Source organism: Aptenodytes patagonicus, chromosome 2 (assembly GCF_965638725.1).
Source record: "Aptenodytes patagonicus chromosome 2, bAptPat1.pri.cur, whole genome shotgun sequence".
Lineage (NCBI taxonomy): Eukaryota > Metazoa > Chordata > Aves > Sphenisciformes > Spheniscidae > Aptenodytes > Aptenodytes patagonicus.
The window spans coordinates 9,533,407-9,546,890 of NC_134950.1; the positions used below are offsets into that span (position 1 = coordinate 9,533,407).

At 39.2% G+C, this 13,484-nt stretch overlaps 1 protein-coding gene across 1 annotated transcript in view; it reads left to right on the forward strand.

The window, feature by feature from the left end:
• Nucleotides 1–13,484, forward strand: part of ADCY8 (adenylate cyclase 8) — a 132,804-nt gene that overhangs the window by 38,418 nt on the left and 80,902 nt on the right. The window contains exon 3 of the mRNA XM_076329088.1: nucleotides 11,504–11,634. Coding sequence (XP_076185203.1) covers nucleotides 11,504–11,634 — 131 coding nt within the window. The remainder of the gene's footprint in view (nucleotides 1–11,503; nucleotides 11,635–13,484) is intronic.

Below are 13,484 nucleotides of genomic sequence, written 5' to 3' on the forward strand. Positions count from 1 at the left end.
TTGTGATTCAGGAGATGATCTGTTTCCTAAGTCCATTGACAGACTTTTTCTCCTTACTAGGATGAGGAGAAGCAATATTTACATGCACTTATGCTTTTGTAGGTACCAGGGAACACGTCACAGGCAGCATGCACATTTTCTCCATCTTCTTGTCTCAAAACACCCCATCTGCTCAACCCACTTGCAGTAGAAAACACAACATTTACATGTCATATTTTAGATGCTGTTCCTTCACATTTGCTGCAGATGTTTGTTTCTTATCATCAGAGCATAACCCCCACATTTTGCTTTCAAGTAGAAATCTAAGGTAAAATCAAGATAAAAAAATCATCCTCTGCCTTCTCTCCTATTCCTTGCAAATCTGGAGTGGTCATATGGACTCAAACAGAATAATGAGATTTACAGCCAATGCTAGAGAAACAGACCTGAACTGCAATTTATACAGGGGAAAAATAATCCCAAAGAGTGTCGAGACTTCAGGCATGGTGGCTTTCCCTAGAAGAAATCGGTGAGAAGGAAATCTCTGCTTCCCCTCCTTAGTAGATGGCTTTTGGATTCACTAGTCATAAAACTACTTTCTGAAGATCTGTGTGTTTTTTTTAATCTCTAAACTAGCCTGTTTAAATGTTGTGCTGGTCGATAGTGAATGGGACTGATAGCTCATTGATTAGGTTTTGGTGGCCTGTGCCTCCCATCTTCTGAGCTCCTTGCTAGAGAGAGGTATCTAATTAAAAAAAAAGCCATTATCATAGCTGCCTCTGACTACCGACCCTTGCTGATTGTCTCAGGGAAGTGGACAAAGGTGAAATGAGTAAGGGGAATGAAATAGTTTCAGCCCCCTACAGAGATGAAACACTGCTGCCAGCTGGTCTGCAGTACAGTCATCTTTGCTTAAATAAAGAACTCCAGGCTGCAAATTTATCAGGCTAGTACCTTTCCTGAACTCTGAATATACTTACTCATTTTAAGGTCATTTTTCTTTCTTGTTCAGGATCAGAATTTTTAGGGTACTAAGGAAAGTTTATACTGTCTTTCCTTAGTACCCTGAAATGACTGTAGGAGGACTCAAAAAATGTCCTTACAAGTTTCACAATTAATAGAGAGACTCTGTGGTCCAGATAATGGTATTAAATTATCTGACCATGACCAGTACCAGTTCTAAGCTGGTCAGAGTCAAGTCACTGATGCCAAAATTTTTGGATTATTTATGAAAAGGCTGAAGGTCTTTCACACCATCAGTACTTAAGTACCCCCCTACAAGCCTGTTAAAAGGGATTTGATTTTCAGAAAGTGACCGTTATCCCCACCTATAGAAACTTCCCAGGGGAGGTTTTATCCAGCTTGTGCTGTTTAGTATTGGTGTCTTGTAAGTCTCTGACAAGGTGCATTCCTTGTTTTGACCAGAATAGATGACCTCCTAGCTCTTTTACATCTTGTTCTGTAGTGATTTAGTCATATAAAGCTGAAAAATAAATGGCATGTGAGCTTGCTTTCTGCCATTTTCCATGTCATTAGCTGCAATAATTAGTACTGTTGAGAAATGTGTATGTTGCTGAAGTCGCTTAGTAATTTCTGAAACAGCAAAAAAGTAACAAAATGGAAGAAGAAACATCTAAATTAACAGAAAGTAGAAACAGTGCAGAATGATTACATGAAGATTCAACAGCAGAGAAGTCAAAGCAGTCCTAGAGAAGTGAAAGTCTACCAGGGCATAACACTACAGACGTTAAAGTCAGATGGGGCCATTCTGATATTTTAGAAGAAAATTGAATTGTAGGAGCTGTTTCACTCTCATTTTCTATTCCTGTAAAATAAGGAATGGCTTAAGGTTATGCCATTATAGAATCAGTATCCAGTAGATGTGTCTATCTTTCTCCTGTTCTTAAGGTATGGCTCCATCCTTCCTGTCCAAACTAACTGGAATTTACGGAAGCCAATACACTAGAAGACAGTACAATGCTTTTTGTTGAGATATGTGTCTTATTTCCATATAAATGTTTTTCTTCTGGATATTTTTCTTCTCTACAATCGTTTAATACAAAATAAATTTAAAAAAAAGATCATAATGAGATTTGGAAGAAACAAAATTACAAAACTATAAAATTTGCCTTTCCATGTATCAGACATGTCTAATGGATTACTGTGGGGCTGGACAGTATCACTTGAAAGCATAAATGTTCATGTCAACAAAGCAGGGTTGTAAATACATATTGTTTTGTAATTCCCGCTTTTCACCGCATGTCCTTGTTACATGGTTGGGTTTCACAATGGAATGTAAGTCTAACATGCTCTTCATTCAGGAGGTAAAAAATTATGTGTTAGGATCCAGAGAATCAGGGATTATCAACCATTACTTGTACTCAATATAGACACTGGCACTGAATTTGAGACCTGTAGTTCCTATTGCCTAAGCTAAAAGACAGCTCAAATGACAAAGCAGTGTCAGGAGATTGTTTCATGATGTAGCCTAGCAGATCTAACAGCTGGCCACCGCTGTCAAGGAACACAGACTTGCTCCCTGCAGCTCTTATCCCCAGACATGTGCTCCCACCCACTCCCATGCAAGTTAGTGGTGCTCATGTGACCTTACGGTGGGCTGATTCATTGCGCCTGTGCCACACATTGTAAGCATCGGCTGCACTTAGTTTCATGATTAATTGTGTTACTTTTAAAAATGATTTTATAAATATTTTTGTAAGTATTTTATGGAGGAATATAATTTTTCACTTAAAAGATACACACAGCAGCAGTAACAGGTACCATGCCAAAAAAACAACAGGGAGGGTTGTTCCACCACTTCCCAGCACGCTACAGGATGAGCTAAGTGTTTATGAAGCCAAAATGATACTGGGAAGGCATGAAAATACAAACTGGCAGCCCTCAAATCAGCCTGCTACTGCTCAGGGAGCACAGGACAAGCAGGCATTAAGATTGCAGTATTCTTACATAGTCAGCTGGCTCATGAGAAAGGCACCTCCTTTGACACCTGGCAATAGACTGGTAATCGTCAAGCCCTGCCAAGATTTTGTTACGTGGCTTCAGGTGCTTGAATCTTCAAGTCATTCATTACCCAAACAAAGCAAAAGAACAGAAGTATCTTGCAGTCCTTCCCTTCAGCACGTGCTACATATATTGTCTCATGCTGTTCTGGACAATAGTATTGAGGAAACAATTGGATAAAATGTCCTTCCTACAAGAAGTGTGTGGAAGAAGTTTTTCCTCCTCACATTACCACAAACTTCATAATACTTCTCAGTTAACAACTAATTAGACACTATTATAAAAAGTCCTGACTCTCATAAACACTGGGTTATCAGTTTGGATGAGACCCTAGTTATGTTTCATGGCCAACAGCTAAACAAAAGGAGACTCCAAAACCTCCTGTGTGATCTGGCCTTGTTTCTCTTTGAGAACAGCAGATGCCTAAATAGAACATGCAGCCAAAGATGGGATGAGTGGGAATGGTAACTGCCTGAACTAACAGAAAGTTGATATAGCTCATATCGCATATTGCAGCAGTAAGTAGTAAAAGCTAACAGGCAACCTCATAACCTCACAAGTCTGAACATGTTAGTTATTGCAGTTCCTTCCATATTTTTTAATTACTTGCCATTGTCTTGATAACGCACAAAAAAGAACAGCTGCAAATAGACTGTCCATTGTGCACTAAGTAAGAATGAAGGAATTTCTCTTCAGAGCTGTTCATCATAATGAGAGGTGCTAATTCCCATTTTCTAGAGTGGCACCTACAATAATTACAACTATTCTGAACACTGTCAGTTTTTCAGTAGAAAACAATACCATTTTTATCTACTTCCCTTAAATGTAACAAAAGCTCATGTGCTCCGGAAAGGCTAAAACCACTGCTCTGAACAGCCCTTTTTCATCTTATTAAGTTCAGTGCTTCAGACAATAAAGTCTTTATGATATTGATTATAAATGTTGTTAAAGCCAAGCTTGACGGTTCTGGCAAAATGATTCTTGAAAATAAAGATGGGAAGTGCGGAGCAGTTTCTTTAGAGTCTCTGCCAAGTTAAACATTTCTGGGGTATGTCCACTCCAGTTTTACAGAATTGTCTTGGGAATAGCCATAAGCAACCTGTTACGTGATCCAAAGTTTTCCTCCCACAAGATATATGTAAGTTCACCCATCTGAAAGTATGTGTAGAGAAGGAAGAACAAAACCTGACTTGAACTGTCATTGAAGACGGGCTTTTCATCCGTTGGCAAAGCCAACTTTGATAAAGGTGTTGAGAAACAAAGGAAAATCCCAGGGCAGTATAGTCAGCATTTTGTTATTATTTGCGGTGTACCATCTAAGGGGAGTTGGTGCAGGGAGCTTATGCAGACAGCAGACCCTGCAGAGGTGATAGAATCACAGAATCATAGAATAGTTTGGGTTGGAAGGGACCTCTAGTCCAACCCCCCTGCCATGGGCAGGGACATCTTCAACTAGATCAGGTTGTTCAGTGATGCCCTCACATAAACTGCAGGGAAACCTTGGGGAGTTTGACCTTCCTCTTGGCAACCTCCTGCAGGCCCCAGGTTGCTTGTTGATGTTTTGTGCTTGTTGGTATTTTGTTTTCTTTGATCAGCACCAGTGGAAAGGTCTCCAGTTCAGTTTTTATTCACAAGACTGAGACCTTGCATGCTGGTTAATTGACTCTTCTCAAAAATTATTCCAAAGGTTGTTATTTACTCATTAGGGACATGTCCCACTTTTCCATGAATGTGCCTAGCTACATTTGTGCAGTTGTAAGCACTGTTGGTAGTCCCTGATTTCAGTATGAGGCACACAAGGGGTCAGTGCACACAGACTACAGAGAAATTGTTCAACAAAGAATGACTACTGCAGATGCATAAAACAAGAAGTGGGCATTAGAGAAAGTATCAATGTTACAGTCTTGGGACTTTAAACAGACATATGTGACTCATGAAGTTAATTTGCTTTATCACTGCAGGATTTATTTCACTAAGTTTTCCTGAAGGAGTAGATTGGGTAGGAGTCAGTTCCATATTTAGACATCTCCTAAACTAGGTGACTACATGCTTTTTACACCTCTGAGCTCCTGCTACAGTCAGCTGAGATCCAGTCAATACAGACAAAGGAGCTGAGAGGGAACTATAGTGACACCAAAGTAGTCATTTACATCTGATCTGTTGAGTATCTATCCAGATTCACTGGATAAAATGGAATCTTAGGATACTTACATTGTAGTCACCAAAATTCAGGTGTCTGAATCCAGATCTGAATTCTACCATCAGTTTGCTACATTTAGTGATTTCTACTGGTCTTTTTTCTTTTACTTGGTTATTCTTTGGGTTAAAGGTTCTTTTTTCATTTATTTACTCTAAACTCTGACTGCTCCATCTTAAAGACTAGGGCTGATTCATGTCAAGAATGGTTAATAGGAGAATAGATCACCAGCTCTTTTATAGCATCCTTTTGTTGCTATCTTCTTTCTTCTATGTCTTTTCTCTTGAACAAATATATCTCTGTTCCTTTTCAAACTACTTATCACTACTGCTGCTCACCTTTGAATTGTCTCCACTTAGCCAATTGCTCAACTAGCAAGCTTTCAACAAAGCTGGATAATGTAGTTTCCTTCACCCTAGAGTTCATGACACTTCTTTATTAGGCCTTTCACTGAAAAAGAGATTTTTTTTTTTCTCATGTCTTTCCCTCCCTCTCTGAAAATGCCTTCCAGGAGATACTGAGTAGAAATGAGAGGACTCTTTAATCATGCAAATAGTAAGGTACAGAAGACTATAAAAACAATTTTCTTCTCTGTGATTTGCTACTGCTCTTTTGCACATGACCTCCACACATTTCAACTGCTCTTCTGTGCCACAGTATCTAAATCTGTGAAAGGGGAACAATAATATTTAACTAGTTTAAAGGGAGTTATGTGGCAAGGATCTTTATATGAAGGGGACAGTGACCTGACACTCATTCTTGGATAACTGAAAACCTTTTTTAACTGCTGGATTGAAGCAAAGTGGTGTGAAAGGCCTGTCAAGAGGGACACACCCTGGTCCATAGGACATTAGCATCAGCTATAGGAAAAGGCAGGATAGGCATGATCCACACCAGAGTCCATCTCTCAGTGCTTGGTTTCTGGAAGGGGCCTGGTTCAGCATCCCCACCACCCTGTCAGTCTGGTGTGGTGTAAGGGCAGCTTGGAACAGCAAAGGACAGTTGGTGCCCGTAGAGGGAAGAATTTTCTGTCCTTTGAATATTTCAGCACCAGAGAACTGACTGGTGGCTGGAGTGCCTCGTAAAAATATATATAGACACACACACACACTCACACACATACACACTTACACGTTATTTTTCTTGTAGTGTTCCTCCATAGCGTGACATACATAATACAGAATAGTGACATGAGCTGAATATGCGCTTTCAGTTGTGATCTTGACAAGAGGTCTTCACATGTTACAGTATTAATAGAGGAGGACTGCAGCAGACGCATACTAATTAACCTCTGTTTTTATGGATCATTGCCAGATCTTATGTGCAGCCAAGAACACTTAACTTACCTTAATGAGTAGCATGAAGGTTAAGATATCAAATGTGCTGGGCACATTTTTCTTGGCTTAGTGAACATGTGCCAAGTGAACTATGTTTTATTTTAAATAAACGTTCTAAAGCCATTGCTTGACATCTTCTGAAGTGAATGCAAACAAGGAATGTAAGCTTTTCTTGTTGTGAAAAAAGTACATTCTACATTTTAGCCATATGTTCATGAAGAAATGGCCTTTTTCATGTTCTCTTATCATAGATTTCATAAGCAGTTCAATAATAACCAGGATTTCTGTTTGCTTTCTTTCTTTTATCTTCTTTTCATTTTGCATTTGTATTCTTATTTGTCTTCCTACAAGGATTAGGTAGGAAATAGCATATCTCTTTTTACAGTGAAAAGATTTTGTGCTATTGTGAAAGTACCTTCACAGGAACTCATTGAACACTTTAATTATATGGCTCCCTGAAAGACTGATTTGATTTGTTCAAAGGGTGGATTTATTATATGGTCATATTGAGCAATGTGTCTTAATAGTGAAGGAATAAGAGAATATATAGCCTAAGTGCCTTCTGTTATAGGTGGCTGAAGGACACAAAATATCAAAAATATTTCTGGTTCCTGGAATATCAATCAGCAGCTGTTCCCAAACATGCCATCTTAAGTTGCCATGGGACATTTGCTTGAGGGTGGAGCTACCTTAGGGCTAGACATTCCTGTGAAAACCTGGGTTTGCAGGAGTGTAAAGGACTTCCTGAGGGACGGGTTTTCTTCTTGCTATCACAAGCACCACATGCAGTGTTTACACATCAGAAGAAGAGTGGAGGATAGCAGAATTCCCAGGTGGAAAGGGTGGGAAAAAGTCAAGACAATGCAGATATGCTAAAATTAGTACAACCTGTATGGGGAAACAGGAGGTCTGAGCTGGGCTTTTTAACAGAATAAAGGATGAGCTCACTGCATGATAGCTCACTGCCTGCCCTATACCAGCTATCACTGCCTTGCATCATTTTTTTTCTCTCCCTCCTGAGGGCAGCCCTTGATTTAGTAAAGGTTTGTAGAACAGGTGGATTAAAGATTAGTAGAGTCTCAGTTCTCTCATCTTCCGTGTTAGCATGTTATGCAGGCAGGAGCCCCAGAGAAAGCTGCCATCCCAGAGTGGAGTGTTACACACCTCCACTCCAGCAGAAGCTATTAGCACCATGTGTTTTGCCTTCTTAAGTAAACGTACTGTTCACCTCAGCTGGGGCTGCCATCTAGACAAATGAAGGTGTTTATCCACAATGTGTTTTCATCGTAGCTGAGGATTGTTTGCTAGCTACTGACTAAGACTGCTCAGAGTGGGAATTCTTCATGACCTTCACCGTAAAAGTTGTAAGTTAGAAATGATATTGCCTCCTATGAATGCTGGGGAGGGGTTCCTTCATTTTTTCAGATGTTTCAGCTGTGGCTACATTTCATCCACAGCATCTAATCCTGCTGGCATCAAAAACAGCATTTTCATGACTGTTTTGCCTTTCTCTCTCATTCCACCTATCATCCCTCTTTGCTCTGTCTTGTTCTCTCTGAACAACTTTTCCCCGTCAAGAAGAGACATACCCCACAGCCTGGATAATATTTGTTTGTGTCATATCCTCCTAATATCAAGTTGCCTCACAACAACCTCGACATCAGTTTCTCTGGCAGAAAACAGAAAGTGTATCTAACATGTTTAATCTTCCACAAGAAAACTGATAGTACAGGGAGGAACTGAAGCCATGACTCCTGGGTGCTACGTACTTTGGTACTTGTAAAAAGTGGCCCAGTCTTCATCCTTAAATATCATCTCACCGAAGCATGCTAAAACAACCATGGGGGTAAGCAACTGCAGCCAGAAAGAAAGCTAAGCAGTGCCGACCTAAATGCCAAGATACTATTATGGTGATAGGAGAACCCGAAAGCTCAGAATCAAAAGACTTTCCTTTTGTAAGATTTAGGATTTCAGTGCCAAGAAGCATTGTATTGCATGTGGAGTGCATTTTCACTTGTATCTACTCTATGCTACTCAGTAGGGATGGTGCTCTCCTTACAGCTGGTACAAGAATTAACCATATTCTTCTAAACTAACCTAAAATTGCCTTTTATCCTCATATTTCTCCTGAGTGTGACCAAACTAGACCTTTAGGAGATCAAAACTCTTCTGAGGTCTGAGAGGTTAGGTACAAACAGAAGAAAAGACTGCTCCTAATGTAAGGAATAAGTAAGAGATATGCATAAAAAATGCAAATGCTGTATAAGTTAGGGTCTTCAGCCCAAGTTAAGGCAATAGGAATCAAAGAAAATGGCCATTGCCAAGAAGCGACGGCAAGAATGAATTTTTCACATGACTGGCTAGAACAGGACACAAAGTAAGACCAGGCTGGCTTAGCTGACCAAAAAAATCAGAAATTAATATTAAGATTTGGATCAAGCCTGCCTAGAAATGGCCATAAACAAAACACATCTATTTAACATATTTGTGATAACACTAATAGTATATGTATATGTACACTATATGCACTGATGTACTGTATATACACACTAATAATAAACTAATATACACTGATACTCTACTAATATACATTAATAATATACATTATTAATAAACCTGTGCATGTATATAATTATATGTCACTTCAACTTGTCTCAATTATTTACTGTTCCTGAGTGTTCCTGAGACACAGACAAAGCTCATTAGAAATGCTGAATATGTTCTCCAGTCTTCCCTACTAGAGAGGGCCAGTTTTAATGGCTTTGTTTAAATTCATTTGCATTCTTCCTTACCTAAATCAGTCAGCCAAGAGACATGCTAGCCCTGAGTCCTGGATGCACAGTCTGCAAATGCCAGCTCAGGGAGCTCATGCACCTTCCTCCAGTAGCAGAGTACATGACTGGACCTATTGCACATAAGCAGTAGAGTCAGCCCTTCTCAGAAGAACTGTATAACACATCTACATGTATGGAAAGAGCTAAGGGTCTCAAATTATAACTAAAAAATTGATTTTCATAATTGTGGTCTAACACCAGAGATGTGTGTGTGTGCTCACACAGTGGACTTAGGTCACCAGCTCTCTGTGATCCAACAGCTTCTTGGCTAGTCATCTGTATAGATGAGATAACAGACTGGTTGGACACAATGGACTAACTCAAAACCACCCTGAAAACAGGAGATTGATTGAACCTTCACAAGTAAACATTGATGGACTCTTACAGGAGCTGGAAATTTTGGGCACTACTAGAAATTCCCAGGTGCAACTCCTGCTTTGCTAGTCTCATTTTTATGTTTAAGTGTGTTAATTAATATGCTGGGTGGAACGTCCCATCCAGGACCTTTTCTGGGTGATTCCTGCTGCTGCAGTGATTAAATTGTGCATAGATAAGACATTTGTAAATACCCAATAGACACTGTCCTTGCAGAAATGGTCTATGGAACTAGTCTTTTGTAAGTAGTTTAGATATTAAGAAATGTTTAGTATGTGGTTAAAATATACCAGTAGTGATGAATTATGTAGGACTGGGGTTGTCACACAGGATCATGGGCCAACCAGGTTATAAAAATGGAGCAGAACAGTCATGTGAGGAGTCTCTGCTGACCTAACTAAAGACCCTGCCATGAGGACACTTGCAATGCAGAATCCTGTCACCACTAGCAACCAACTGTCCGTTTTGAGAGATTTGAGACTGTATGCGAGCATCACCCTATGCAAACATCCCAATAAATTAGTTCCTTCTTTCTCAACAGGCACTCTGCCATGAATGTCCATACAATGAATGAGTGAAAGCCTATCTGCTCCCTTAGGGCCTAAAAGATGGCCAGGAGCAGGCTGCCATCTGCAGAACAACCCATTCTCCTCACTCCCACATGCCTTTGGGTGTGGGAGAAGGCTATATATTCCATGAACTGTTTTGGTGGCTGTTGTTGTACAGCCCTTACTGTATGATGTGAACAGATGTAAATCCGTTATGGGACAGGAAGGTCATACAAGGCCTTTGGGAAAAAGAACGGTCAGCTCTGGGTCAGCAGAACAGCTCAGCCCACAGTCTGTCCTGGGGGATCTTCAAAAAAGAGGTGAAGTGGGCCACAAGCCAAATGAGTCATCCTGGAAACCTGCTTCACTGACACATGTAAATGCTTATTTCTGAGGTTACATATAGAGTTTTCAAGGAACTTTGAAATCCAGTCCCATTTGTCAAAATGATGTAAGCATTTCAATGCCACAGACTGTTAAGAAGACTCTGAGATTCCCAAGTCACTTTAAAACTTAGTTTCTGTTAACTATTGTAACCTTATTAACATACAAACTAGTCTATGGCTAAATCTTTCCCATAAAACATTTCTTAGGTGTGCATTAGTTTATATTATCCCTGTCTTTAACCTCTGACAATACAATTTGTTTAAAATGCTGTCCTCTTCACTACGTGCAGAGGAGTCAGTTCCTCTGCATATTTTTTGCTTTATTTATTCTCCAGCTTTATTATTAATTATACAGTTTATGAATGCTAAAAACGCAGTCTGTAAGTTCTGATAAATAAGCAACAATAAAAATCTGACCCTACTTGCTGCTGAGGACTTTCAAATTCCTCTGGTCTATATCTGTTTAATCAAGTCACCCCTGCTTGAAATGTAGTGCTTGATATGTTCGTAAGTGATGTTTAGTGAAAAGCTTGTAATGAGGTAATAAGTAGGATGGATCTTTAAATAATCAACAAGTAAGCTTAAAACATTAGAGGGAAGAATGTCTAGGAAGGGGAGAGAAGGGTCCATATTCTGGACTCCGGTTAGTAATGTGAATTATCAGAAATGGTCTGAGCTAGAATTTTTAGAGGGGAAGTCTAGAAATTCCTAAGTCATAACTTAAATTGTCAGTTATCCTGCTCTTTAAATAGGGCAGAGCTCTATCAGTTTCCTGTAAAGTACTAACTCAGACTGATACTGACACTTGATTTCCTCTTTGTTTTAGGAACGGCTGGTGCTCTCTGTCTTACCACGGTTTGTAGTCCTGGAAATGATAAATGATATGACCAACGTAGAAGATGAACATTTGCAACACCAGTTTCATAAGATCTACATTCATCGTTATGAGAATGTCAGGTGGGTGGAGGAGCCTCTCTTTAAAGTCTCAGATGCTGCTAAGTGTCTCTTGTTTGAGAGTTTCCCTTCTGTTGCTTTATTCATTCATAAATTAGAAAATTAGTGTACCCTTGTTTAATCCCTGAGCAGATAAGCACTTTGGTGCCTTCTTTTACTCATCAGGAGGGCTGGATGCCTTTGCCATGGCAAGACCCATTTGAACTGAACACTGGGCCTGGACCATTTGTGTATTTTTTCACTTTAATTAAGTAGTCAGTGTTGCACAGAAAGGGGAGCTCTGCCTGCATGGGGACACATATTCTGCCACAGCCTTCTGGTTGACCCCACATGCTGAGAAATGAGATGGAGACTTGTAAGATGCTTTCAAAGATGTAGATATGTCATGTGGCTCCTCTGTTTGGTAGCCATTTTCATTCAATCATTCTTATTATCATTTTCCTAATTCCATTTCCCTTTTTTATTCCTCTCTATAAATTTTGTCTCTCTTGAAAGTAGTTAGCGGGAAGGTGATATTTATCCTATGAGCTGCCGTTCAAGACAATAAGTCCTAATTGTACATTTACACCAGAATGATCAGCTTCCACTCCATGATGTTACAGAATCTCTGATTTTATTGTGATTCCCGACCATCAGAATATTTAGCTAAGCCAATAACATTTTCCATAAGTTTGTCCCAAACAACAAGGGCAAATGACTGAGTGGCCATCACTGAAGGAAGTGAAAAATAAGCATCCTTGGATATGATGGGAGATGGTTTGCTAGGAAAGCATGTACTTTGCCTTTTGATGAAACCCAAATATAACTTTGTCTGGACAAGTTCAATAAACATAATTTGAACTTCTGCAAAAGAGTAAATTTATTATCTGCTTCTTCTGTGGCCTTGCAGTATCTCAGATATATTATTTTATTAAATCTGGTGGTAAGTATCAAGGACCCTTACAAAAGGTTTGAATTGCACTAAATTAAAATGCTTCCATTACCCTTTTTCATTCTCAGAGTAAGTGTTGCTGTAGAAGAATCAAAATAGGGAGAAGATGGCCATTCTGTTTGAATGGAAGAGAGTTGTAGTCGGGGTGAAAAGTCAAAACATAATTTATGCTTGAAAGAGACTTAAAATGAAGATTCTGTGTGCTTTAGAGTACAGACACTGGTTGGTTCTTATGCATGCTACCAGGGACTAGATCTTTTCAAAACTGTGTTTCACCTTATTTTTTCCTAAATGTTGAGAACTGAACACTACTTAAACCAATGCTATATGAATCCCTATGAATCCAGTTAGTTTTTTGTTGTTTTGATAATGAAAACTATAGAAATTAGTTGTTTGAAAATCTTATTTTTATAAATTTAGGCTATTATTAATATTCATTCCTCTTCGGGTAGTTTGGTACTTTACCTTTTAATTTTGTTTTTTCTCACTGGTAAAAGTCTTACCCAGTTTGTAAGTCTTTTACTTAATCCTCACCCAAACCCTTACCAGCCCATACATTTGAAAATGAGTTGAATTATCATTAGTCATATTTTATTGTCCACCTGATCATTACTATATTTATTATTGGTTACATTAGTGATTCTTAGACACTGTCAAATTGCAATCTTGTTCAACACAAACAAAAGATCTTCAGCTACTCAGATTGTAACACCAGATATTAGTTGACTTTGAAGTGCTAACGAGGTTCATTTGGGTTATTTCCAGTCTGTGCAAGCATGATATGTGTCTTTTTGAATATTAGTACTTTTTAAAGTAGCCACTGCTTTCCTTTCTTCAGCTACTAAGTACTGAGCTATTACATGCTTTGGTCTGGGTGATAGCTTGCATGCCACAGACTTTATGTATGTGTGTATGTTTCTCT